General features: G+C 45.3%; 1 protein-coding gene across 1 annotated transcript; it reads right to left on the reverse strand.

The window, feature by feature from the left end:
• Window positions 1-5,177: 5,177 nt before the first annotated feature.
• Window positions 5,178-10,125, reverse strand: atf5b (activating transcription factor 5b). Its single transcript, XM_080504738.1, has 4 exons — window positions 9,634-10,125; window positions 8,820-9,041; window positions 7,209-8,412; window positions 5,178-6,835 (listed from the first exon to the last, which is right to left on the reverse strand). The coding sequence occupies exons 2-4, from the start codon at window positions 8,956-8,958 to the stop codon at window positions 6,649-6,651; spliced, it is 1,530 nt and encodes a 509-aa protein (XP_080360864.1). The 5' UTR covers window positions 8,959-9,041; window positions 9,634-10,125; the 3' UTR covers window positions 5,178-6,648.
• Window positions 10,126-12,317: the final 2,192 nt, after the last annotated feature.

The raw sequence follows: 12,317 nt of genomic DNA on the forward strand, positions 1-12,317 counted from the left end.
CCGCTTTCTCTCCGCGTGTCGATTTGACCACCGCCTCACCCGGCATGTAAATCCAGAGCCGCTGACGCAACGTGTCATGTTTTTTTAATGTTCATTATCACCACTGAACGTCCAGAGAGGAACCGCTGACGTTATTCGCCGGTAACTGGAGCCGTACTGTAAATTCTCTGTGAATCCCGCGTTGAATGTGAACTGTAAGGCTGCGGCCAGCTGTGGTAAAAGGCCACGCGCGAGGAAACGCCTTCAATTGCACTTAATTACGTTTATTTGTGGGTCTTGCTGCACTCCCAGGGAGGTGGGGAAGCATCCTGAATAGCTGGAGACGAGTCTTGGTGAGCAACACGCATAGAAAACAGTCGTATGGAGAGTGAAGCTGTGAGGAGGAATTCAACATCCAGCTTAATGAAGAGACCACACTCTTTATCAAGTTTGATGCGACCTGTGCTTTTTAACCAATCTGGGATCAATATGTGGACAGAGGCTGAAAACGACTGAGGGAAATTATAAAACTGGCTAAACAGCAACTCTGCAAAAACTGTAAAGCTTGAAAGAACAAATAATAAAGCCTCAATGGCTAAAGGCGTTCAACAAGATGAAATATTGTAATATGAATAAAGAAAATGGCTGAAGTGGTGAAATAATGACAGATTTACTGTTTAAAACTGTGAAATGCCTGTAAAAACTGAATAAAACTGCTTTTTCACTGACTGCTAAAATGTCACAACTAAAATAGTAGAAATCTTCTAAAAACAGCAACGATTGTTAAAATTGAATCTAGCAGCTAATAATGGCTGAAAATAGTATTAAACTGTCAAAAGAGTTTCAAATGCTCAATAAAACCCTGTTGAAATGGCTTTAAAAATAACTAAAATAGCAAAACCGACTAAAAACTGTGATTACTCAATGACTCTTAATTAGATTTTAAAAAATTGAACATGGAGTGCAGTTTTTGTAAACAGCTCGTTTACATGTCAGCTTTATTTTGAAGGTCAAGCACAGTTTAGAGTTGTACACGAGTTTCATCCTGCAGAAAGAGAATTAAACAAACAATGTAGTTTATTGTGAAAGGCTGCACACCTGGGTTCCAGGTAGTTCTACGGCCTCACGATGACCCGACCGTCATCCTGCCGCCAGTCTGTCCGGAGGTGGTTCTGGAACCCAGCAGGACAGTTGGTGAAACCATTGAAATCATCTCTCCTCTCCCGGCTGTTTCCACTGATCTCATCTGATCGGCAGAAAGCATGGTTCTGCAGGTTCCTTCCTGTTAAAAGGGAGTTTTTCTCTGTAGAAACATTCAGTTTCCACACACCAATGCTTCAAATATCGGTTTATTTGTAATTGACTCAGCACTGTGGGGGGGGGGGTTCTATAATGTCTTTTGCCCTCAGAATGTGTAGAAGAACCGTGTCTCCCTGGTTTTTACTGTTACTGTTGATGTTTCTCTGATTCTGAGCTGAGATTGAATCCTGAATTGTTCCTTTATCTGGTTTAAAAGCTTCTGAGTGTGGGGAGACCCCTGCTGGTCAAACACGGTACTGACAAGACCGGCCCCACTTCTTTTCAGCGCTTCTTTTTTGATTTGAACACATTTGATTTGTCTTTAAATCGCTGGCATTTGAAAATAATAATAAGAAAAAAAAAACGTTTCAAGAAAAGACTTTCCTCTGGGAGTGGTTCTTAAAAATTCCGTTGGAATTCAAATATCTTGTTTTTACACGTCAATGATCAATAAACTGATCAGGTGTTCCTTCACCTCCGCCCGTTCACACCTGCATCAGCATGCGATTCAGGGGATCCGCTCACACGGGGCCTTAAAGACGAGTGTTAACCAGAACGATTCTCGGGGGTCTGCAGAGGCCTGGGTGGAGGGTGGCGTCCTGGGTGGAGGGTAGTGTCCTGGGTGGAGGGTAGTGACCTGGGTGGAGGGTGGCGTCCTGGGTGGAGGGTGGCGTCCTGGGTGGAGGGTGGCGTCCTGGGTGGAGGGTAGTGTCCTGGGTTGAGGATAGCGACCTGGGTGGAGGGTGGCGTCCTGGGTGGAGGGTAGTGTCCTGGGTTGAGGATAGCAACCTGGGTGGAGGGTGGCGTCCTGGGTTGAGGATAGCGACCTGGGTGGAGGGTGGCGTCCTGGGTTGAGGATAGCGACCTGGGTGGAGGGTGGCGTCCTGGGTTGAGGATAGCGACCTGGGTGGAGGGTGGCGTCCTGGGTTGAGGATAGCGACCTGGGTGGAGGGTGGCGTCCTGGGTGGAGGGTAGCGTCCTGGGTTGAGGATAGCGACCTGGGTGGAGGGTGGCGTCCTGGGTTGAGGATAGCGACCTGAGTGGAGGGTGGCGTCCTGGGTTGAGGATAGCGACCTGGGTGGAGGGTGGCGTCCTGGATTGAGGATAGTGACCTGGGTGGAGGGTAGTGTCCTGGGTGGAGGATAGTGACCTTGGTGGAGGGTGGCGTCCTGGGTGCAGGGTAGTGTCCTATGTGGAGGATAATGACCTGGGTGGAGGATAGTGACCTGGGTGGAGGATAGCATCCTGGGTGGAGGATAGTGACCTGGGTGGAGGGTGGCGACCTGGGTGGAGGGTAGTGTCCTATGTGGAGGATAGTGACCTGGGTGGAGGGTCGCGGCCTGGGTGGAGGATAGCGACCTGGGTGGAGGGTAGCATCCTGGGTGGAGGTTAGTGACCTTTATTTTCTGCCACAAGTAGTGACAGAAGTGTATCTAACAAACAAACAAACAGTGGTGCAGTGGGAAGCACTCTGGCCTGGCAGTGTGGCGTTAAAAACAAGGACCTCTAACATTTGAACGAGCCAGAATGTAATGGAGAAACAAGATGATGTTACTGAAGTTCATCAACCGTTGGTGAAGAAAACAAACAAACCCATCATTATTTATATTTCAGTTAGTTCTTGTGTATGAACAGGTTGTTTGACACTAAAGACCTGCTTCCTGCTGATTGGTGTGACCAGCTCTTCTTCTTCTTCTTCTTCTTCTTACTAATGCTGATGTATAAACCTCCTTCCTCTTACAATATGAACTCATGGTTCCTCTCACAGCCTTCTTTTGTTTATTGTTTATATTGACGTTCACAAGAACAATATTTCTCAGCTGAACACGACGAGTGAAGGTAAACACGCCGTCACACAGGCGGTGTTGTTTTACTATCGTTGTTTATGATCCCAGCTCTGGTTTTACTCGTCGTATTGATTTTGGTGATTACATCTTTGGTCCTAAGTGTTTTTGTATCACAGGCTGTTGTTGTTTTATTGTTTTATACTTTTAATAGTTGGAATCAGTCAATCAGTGGTGTATGTAAAGGTTCTGATGTGACTATAAAGAGTTCAGATGTGATCCAATACCAAATATCTCTGCTCCGGTTTAAAAACACATTCCGACAGTTAAAAAGGGAAAAGGTTGTTTTTGTCCTCTGCTCTCCTGCACACCTTTTGATTTCCACACTCAACACATTGCAGTTCTCTCTGTAAACTGTGAGATTCATATGTTATTATGTAAGACTGCGCTGGGCCTCTACAAACCTTCACCGATCACCTTTACACAGACGATATGTACTTTATGTAAAGGAATACTTTTACACATGTTTACTCGTGTAACCCAAGTCTGTCGCTTGAGTCGTCAAACGTCTTATTATTTCATGAATATTGTGTATTTATATCTGCCTCTTCTGCAGGATCATTAATCTTCAGGTTTCTGTTCTCAATTGATGAAGAAGTGGTTTAAAAGCGGATTGTTCATAGTGTGTATTATTATTATTATTATTATTATTATTATTATATATTATCGAGACCTTTTGTTGTTTGACCTGTTTGATAAATTAAATTTTTCCTCTTGAATAAGTCAGAATAAAAACCTCTTTAGAGGAACGTCCTTTATGTGTACATTTTAGTTTTTCAAACATAAAATCAACCTTTTAATATATTTTGATATGACTAAATATGATTTTTAATACTCATTTTGGCCTTTTAAAATCCTAACCCCTACGCTTTTCCTTTTAATTCAACTATTTAAATCGTTTATATTTTTTAATGGTGCTGGGGTTTTTGTTTTGTTTTTTGTTTTTTGACATTTTCTTTTCTTTTTTTTAAAAACTTTTTCCACATTACTTTAACATCCCTAAAGTGCTTCCATCTTCTATTTTCCAAGCCAACCTCGTGTCCTTAATTGTTATTGACGCGTACGGCATAAATGGTACGCACCGCTGTTGTTTTTGAGATTTCGCTCACGCAAGCGTCGCGCCTTGATAAACCGATCATGACAAAGGTTGACAGATATACTTTTTTTTTTTTTTCTCTCTCGCCGCCGCGCCGACAAACAGCGGCGAGCTGAATCGATAGTTTTAATGGCGTCGGCCCGCTACTCTCCTATTCTGATACTTCACTTGCATCTCTCTCTCTCCTCCTCCTGCAAGTATTGTGTGAGATTGCCTCATGCACTTGAAAGGCCTACGACTGCTGGGAGAGATACCAAGAGATTTCACACACACACACACACACACACACACACACACACACACACACACACACACACACACACACACACACACACACACACACACACACACACACACACACACACACACACACACACCCTGTACGGCTGGGAGATGAGATAGGCTACTCATGTTGTCTGTTGACTGCTTGATACGGCTCCTCCTGCCTCGGGGATCAATCATCATGCAGGAACAAAGCGTTAAAATATTGGGCTGAAAAACATTCAATTACACGAGTCGTGCTTTATGAAGTGTTTGTCGGGTTTTTTGGGGGGGGGGTGTTTTTCTTCCTCTTCTCTCATCTTTCCGCCGTTCGAGCCGGCGGATGTTCAAGAAAACAGGCCGTCTTCATGTTGTCCATCGTGGCGCGGCCGTCCACTGCTGAATTCTGGGAAACGGCTTTTCTTTTCTTTTCTTTTCTTTTTCACCGCAATGCAGCCCCCCGAAAAACATAGGAACAAAAAAATTTTAAAGAAAAAAGAAAAGAGGGGGGGTGGGGGGTGAGGACTGGAAGCAGAGGGTTATGGGGCAGAAAGGGGCTTTGCACCTCCTAATCCCACCCTGATCCGTGTGTGTGTGTGTGTGTGTGTGTGTGTGTGTGTGTGTGTGTGTGTAGCGAAGGAACAGTCAAAAGGCAGCAGGAGGTGAAGATTCTCCATAAAGTGGTTTTATTTGGCTGTAAGTTACCTGACCTAGAATCTCCTGACACTTTGACATCCAGTGAACAAAAAGACCTCAAGTCTTTTTTTTTTGTGAAATCTTCTTTTCATCGGACACATCAGATCGATCGATTGAACACAAAATTCCCACGAAGTCGTACCCAACAACCATTTATTGTTGCGTCAACAGGTGATTGTTTGTTCGCAAAATACAGCCGAGAGAAAGAAAGAAAGAAAGGGGGAAAGAAAGAAAAAGCAGAGGGAGAGAAATGAAAACAAACCAAACCTAAAGCAAGTGGATGTTTCTGTTTGTCAGAGTGAAAGAAAGAGAACCTGAGCATGGAGGGGAGGAAGGAGGGAACGAGCAGCGGATGGAGGTTGAATTGACGCGGTGAAGATCTTGAAGCCATGCAGTTTAACAGAATATTGCCTTCAAACGACACTCGCACATGCTTTTTTTTTTTCTTTTTTCAAAATCCAAAATCAAACATGCATCGGGTATTTCAGTCGGGGGAGGGGTGGGGTTCGGGGGGGTAAAGAGGCGTAAATACTCACATTTCTTTTTTTTTTTCTCTTTTTTTTTTTTCTTTAAAAGCAATACAAATTCTCTTAACTGCTTCTCAGAATGAATATTTTTGCAGAGCATGTTACACACAGATCTTTTTTTTTTTCCTTTTCCAGCAATCCCTTTTATTCAGTCGACTCGTTCTCGTAGCAGAAAAATTAAATAATTCAAAAAAAAAAAAAAAAGACGATAAATGTGCAGCAAAAATAATATATTAAACAAATGAAATAGAGATTTCGTATGGATCGTGCGCTCCGACGACGCCGAAGTGTCAAAAACAAACAAAAAACACAAGCAAATCAATCACGACCACTTGAGTCCAAAGAGCTTTTTTTTTTTTTTTTCTTCTTCTTTCTTCTTTTTCTGTAAACGTTCAGTCGTTGCAAGCGGCAAACTGGGTCGTCACAAGGCTGTGAGTGCAGTTCGGATCACAGTGGTCACGGACAAAGTTCGGCTTCTCGTCGGGAAGCCGCCTCGCTAAGGCTTGTTTAGAGTTTCTCTTTTTTTTTTCTTTTTCTTTTTTTTTGTTCCAGTCACATCTCCTCTTTCTTTGCTTTTCAGGAAGGAAAAACAACCACCAAAAAAAAGTGTCTCTTTAGTTGCATTCGCTCATCCTCTGGGATCTATCACAGTTTTTTCTTTTGTTGGGGTTTTTTTTTTTTTTTTTCTTTTTCGGTGGGGAAAAAAAAAAAAAAAAAAAAACTACCAAAGAAAAAGAAAACACACACACAAAAAAAAAAAAAATCATGCAACATGTTTGTCAGATTTGTTTTGAGACACACAAAAAAATTTTGGGGGGGAAAAATTTTCTGGATGGTTTCGTTCCTCGGTGCTGGTTGGGAGGAGGTGAGGTCGGTGTGTGTGTGTGTGTGTGTGTGTGTGTGTGTGTGTGTGTGTGTGTGTGTGTGTGTGTGTGTGTGTGTGTCTCTAGGCACTGCCGTCCTGTTTGAGCCGCTGGCTACGAGCCTTGTAGACCTCTATCAGTAGATCTTTGACGTACTGGATCTCACGCTCCACCGACTCCGCCTTGTCCCGGAGCTCCCGGTTCTGCCCCTCCAGGCCGTGAAGCTCCTCCTCCAGAGAGTCCAGCTCCGCCCTCTTACGCAGCCTGTACCTGCAACCAAGGATGCGTTTGTTTGTTTGTTTGTTTGTTGTTGCTGCTGAGTTTGCATATTTCATAAAAACGTGACGCCAGCGTGACCTTTGACCCCGTGACCTCGCGGAGGGCGGGGTTCAGAGCCTCAGCTGACGTCCCAACATTAAAGTTTAGTTTGCCCCCCCCCCCTCTTTCCTGCTGCGTCTCACTTTACACTGCCGTCTAGAAGTGGCGAGGTGTGGCCGAGTCTGGCCGGAGAGCGGGACTTTCCCCGTCCCTCCTCCAGCTCCGCACCACATTTCAAAAAGAGCTGCCGTCGTACAACACTTGCCAAAAAAGCCGGGACGGCGTCCCCCCCGAAAGCCCCGGACGCAGGGAGGGGGTCTCTTACCTGTGAGCGGCGGTCTTGTTCTGGTCTCTCTTCTTCTGCTTCCTCTCGCCGGTGTTGCCCTCCAGGGGGGCTCCGCCCACCTCCAGGGACTGCTTGAGCGAGCAGGGCTCGTCCTTTAGCCTCTGCGTGGGGCGGTGGATGGGGGCCCCCAGCAGCGGGCCCCCCTCGCCCTCCCCTCGGGACAGACATTCGTAGCTTTGGTCTGCAAGGCATTCTGGGTAGAGGTAGTGGCCGTGCTGGGGCTCCACAGCCTGAGCCTGTGGCGGCTGGTCCAGCTCGCCGATAAAGCTATGGTACGGCTCCGAGCCGGCCATGGCCTGCTGGAAGTAGCCGTCGCCGGCCACCATTGTCTCTTGGGGAATACTCCCGGAAAGTCCCGCGTCCTTGCCGCAGTGCAGGACCTCCAGCCCCGCGCCGTCGTAACTTACGTTGACCTTCACGTTGTGCATCAGCTGTCCGTCTCGCTTGTGGCCGTCGTACGAGCCGCCGAGGCAAAAACCCCGGGCGATCTCCTCGCTGCAAAACATTCCCTCGGAGAAGCAGTAGCTCTCCTCCTCCTTCAACGATAAAGCACATTCTCTCACCTTCTTGACGCCGCCCAGGCTGTTCTTGCTGACCGTCTTCAGCGTGGAGTAGTGGTTGACCGACAGCTCCGCGCTCCCTGAGTAACACCCCCTGGAGCCCCACGAGTCCAGACCCGCCTCCTCCCCGACTTTCACCGCCTCGCTGAGCAGCCGCCGCCCGCCGTTGTGGTGGTGGTGGTGGTGGTGGTAGCGGTGGTGGTAGTTGTACGGGGCGGGCCGCGCGATTTTGGTTCTGCTGATGGGGCCACCACAGAAGCTGGCCAGGTCCAGCTCCCCGGTTGCCAAGGTAACAACCACGGGGCTGGCTTCCGATTGGCCGGTCCCGTACGAGCCGTAGGGTAACTGGTAGTAAGACTGGGAGCCCATGGCCTGGGCGCCCTTGTCACATTTTGAGGATTTCTCCAACTTGTTGGCGGCGGACGTGGACTCGGAGCGGAAGTAGTCCTCCAGCTGAGCCAGCTCCTCCTGCAGTAGCGAGGTCATGACCTCCAGATCCGAGGGCACCTTGACATCCTGTTCTAACGGCGACGGGGGGAGAGATGAGCTGGGGGAGGACTCGCTCGTCGACACAAACGTAGACAAATCAACTTTTTCCGTCATCCAATCAGAGTGACCATCACCTGTGAGAAGCGAGACGAGGAATCACAACAATGTAAAAACAACATCACTGCAGCAATCCTTTTTTTTTTTTTTTCTTTCTTTCTTTCAGATCTTGGGTATAAAATATGTGAAATAAAAATAAAAAAAACTTCAAAATATGAAAAAAAAAAAAAAAATCAAATGAAGCAAAAGCTGAAAGCAAAGAAATGGGGGAAAAAAAAGCAGTAAACGGAAGTAAAATGTTGCAAAGCGTCCAAAAGCATCCGAGTGAACAACTAACCGATCATCTGAAAATGATTGAACAGCATCGTCTGCACTGGATAAATATCCACTTAGCTGTACTCACTGTACGACATTAGCCCCGTGCTGCACTGCGGCTCCGACCTCGGGATGTGGAAAAATAAAAAAGCGTCTCGGCAAAACTCACCAATTAAGCGCTGCCTCCCCACTGGCTCCGCCCCCGTGCCGGGCCGTGATTGGCTGCGGCTAGCCTGTCGGAGAGGGGGAGCGCCGAGCTCGCCCGTGGAAATGGGAGGAATTTTCCTGCGAAGGATCGATGCCGCCATCGCGTCGTCTGCTCCGATCGGATTGTTGAAAAGCACAAGCCGAGCGCTGCGTGGATACCAGGAATGACGAGACGCCGGAAGACCTGCGGAGGAGAGGGCAAAAAAATTTTAAGTTAAATTTAAAAAAAATGTTTTTATAAAAAAATTTATTTTATTTATTATTTATTAATATTCCAAGTAAAAATATATCTTATTACATAAATTAATTTTAAATGTTAAAAAAAATTTCAATATAGTGTAAAGATTAACTGAGTACAAGTAACTTCTCTATTCACCTGTTAAATCAATCTAACTATTGATTAATGCTGTAATTTGATTCAATTAATCTTAAAACTCACCTTTCACACACTTTAATTAAAAAAAACAACTTGACCATTAACTACTATAAACTATAAATACTCGTATACAAGTGTAATAACCAACTGACAAACTATATAGAAAACGTCGTCAAGCAGCAGAAATCAACTCTACACTTTAAGATTTATTCATGAAGAGAAACTAAAAATAGTCTTTATTTGTACACTTTCTAAAGACAAGTGAGTTATTTCTCATTCGAAAATGAGTAATAGTGAATGATAAGAGTTGATAATGGGGAGATAAAGCCTGATTACGGTGTGAGTTGAGTTAAAAAAAAGTGTGTTAAAAGCAGAAAGTTTGAGCGTCTCCTCCACTTACCCCATAGTTCCGAGCAGAAAGCAGTGCGCTGCAGCGGCGGAGCAACACGGAGGCTGAGTGTCGGGAGAGGAAGACGGTCGCAGCTTTAAAAAGCCATATTTTCCCCCCTTTTGGAAAAAAAAGATCAGGGCGTCTTCATGAAGCGCTATATTTCCAACCAACACACAGAAAGTTTTTAAATCCGCTACTTCTGGAACTCCTAATGCCCGGACCGCATCACCGCGCTGCGGATCAATGCGCAGTTTACAGAGTTCAGCCGGCCGTTACGTCATGAGGCTCTGGGACTTTCCCACTTTACGCACACTGCGTGTTTTAAGCCTCTTTTTTTTTTTTTTTTTTTTTTTATCCTCCACTGTAAACACCTTAACGCCGCTATAACATCAACTACCGTCACCTTTTTTTACTAGGAGCGTTTTTTATGGGCGCTTCGAGTGGAGAAAGTGTCTCAAAGTCCTGCAAAAAAGTGCAAAACACCGTCATTACCGCCTGAAATATAAACGTCTCCACCTGCTTGTTGCTCATCTCTTTAAATAAAACGACAACTTGACAGACGTGAGCTGTAATTACGAGGGAGAAATAGCGCAGAGAAAGTCCTCGAAGTGACTCGGACGTGTCAGAATGTCGACATTATGCAGGTAAAGGTGTGATTAAGAAGTCCAGACACGCTGAGGAAAGACGAGGAAAGGCTTTGAGCAGCAGCGCGCACTATATTCCGGCGCGCCGCGGCGGAGGGACACCGGGTTGCAGTTGGAAGGTGTAACTTTAGTTGCAGTCCTGTTGCATCAGATCCGCAGGGGATTCGCTGAGCGGCGCTAACAATGTGGCCGCACCATTGGTTCATCCGGGGGAACCTTCCTCCTTCCATTGGCCTGACAGCCTCACTGATCGCTCATCATCATCATCATCATCATCATCATCATCGCGCATTACCATCGACCTGGGACCTGCGCGTACGGGGGGCGCGCGCGGGAGCGCGCCCGGGAACTTCACCGGCTGTAGTAGTAGTGAGGGGCAACTCTCACCTGGGAGACAAACAACCTATTAATTAAAAAAGCAAAAAAAATAGCTCCAATTGCACTTCAGTTCCGGCGGAAGGACATTAAAACTAACTCCAAAATTAATTATTGATCTTTAGAAAAAAACATTATTTTCACTTTTTCCCCAGTCAAAAGTCATAATTCAGACAATAGACTGACTAAAAGAAGATTTTAACTGTGAGGAAAGTTAGATATTAAATCAGGAATCCTGGAAAAAGACTTCATTTTGTCTTAATTCTAAGAGAAATGGTCATAAGTCAAACGTTAATCTGACTAAAAGAAAAACTAACAATTAATAAAAAAAACCTCAACCTCTCATAAACTTTTTGAATTGACGTCTGTGCAGTTTTTTTTAAAACAGTCTTCATTCTGAAAAGAAAAACCTTAATTCTGAAAAGGTCTTAATGCAGAGTGGGAAAGTCTTAATTCTAAGAGAAAATGTACTTCAGACGATCTGAGTAGTTTTAACTCTGAGCAAAAACTTTGAATTTTTACTTTAATGCCGCAACATCGAGATAAATGGTTCCGGTTTTAATCTGACTGAAAATCTCGTTTCAAAAAAAAAAAACGGAATTATGACTTTAATCCTAAAAAATCAAAGAAGGTAGTCAGAATTCTAAAAACATCTGAGGGGGTGGGGGGGGGGGGGGGGGGGGGGAGTGAGAATTCCAACTTTAATCTCATCATTTAGGGTAAAGGTCATAATTTTTAATTCAAGTCTAAAGTTTTGGGGTGAAAAAAGAAAAAAAAAGTCTGAAGTTTGACTTTTGATCAGGATTTTTTTTTTTAAAGGTGTACTGGAGGATTTTCCCGAATTTTAGGAAAGAATCACCCTCTCCACCTTTTGAAAAAATGCACATGCGCAACGCTCTACCTGCTCCCAAGATGGAGAGCCTACTAAAACGTGTGCGAGAGACATGCACGAGCCCAGTTCTCCTCGTGCACGTTCTGTTTACAAGTCACAAGTTGGCATCGCTCACACAAGCTCACTTTACAAGAAGATGTGCACTTTTTCCACTATGTCAGACTCGCCACCGGTAAGTGAAAGTCTATTTACAACAAGCAAACATTTTTAAAAGCTGAAGGCGTAGCTCACCATATACACCTGAAAGCGCGCATGCGCAGAAAGTGAAAACTAATAGATCCACGCTACCTAGGGACGAGCACATACGACGGCCTTACGTAATATATCACCAGAATGATTGACAATTGGGAGGACCAATAGTCTTGATGATCCACCCGGAAGAAGAACATCCTCCTGTACAGCTTTAAGTCATAAACTAGACTTGTGTAAAAAAAATTTTAAAAAAAAATCCGCCTCTGCACTGCCACCTAGTGGTGAGGACACCAGGCCTCTGCACTGTCACCTAGTGGTGAGGACACAAGGCCTCTGCACTGCCACCTCTAGATCTATATGTCTAGATCTGAACGTGTGGCTCCAGGAAGGAGCAGAGTTCTATCCTCCAGTTCCCTGCTGGTTGCAGCCTGACGGAGTTCAAGGTGGAGCAGAGACCCTCGGGGGGGGGGTCGTTTCTCATCCTGATACTTTCTGAGACGATTGAAGACGATCTCTCTTTGTTTCACAAGGTCACTGTTATTATTATGCTAATGTTCACAACAACAGCATGACCTTGAGTGTGACCTTGC

This window comes from Blennius ocellaris, assembly GCF_963422515.1.
Source record: "Blennius ocellaris genome assembly, chromosome: 2".
In the NCBI taxonomy this organism is placed as follows: Eukaryota; Metazoa; Chordata; class Actinopteri; order Blenniiformes; family Blenniidae; genus Blennius; species Blennius ocellaris.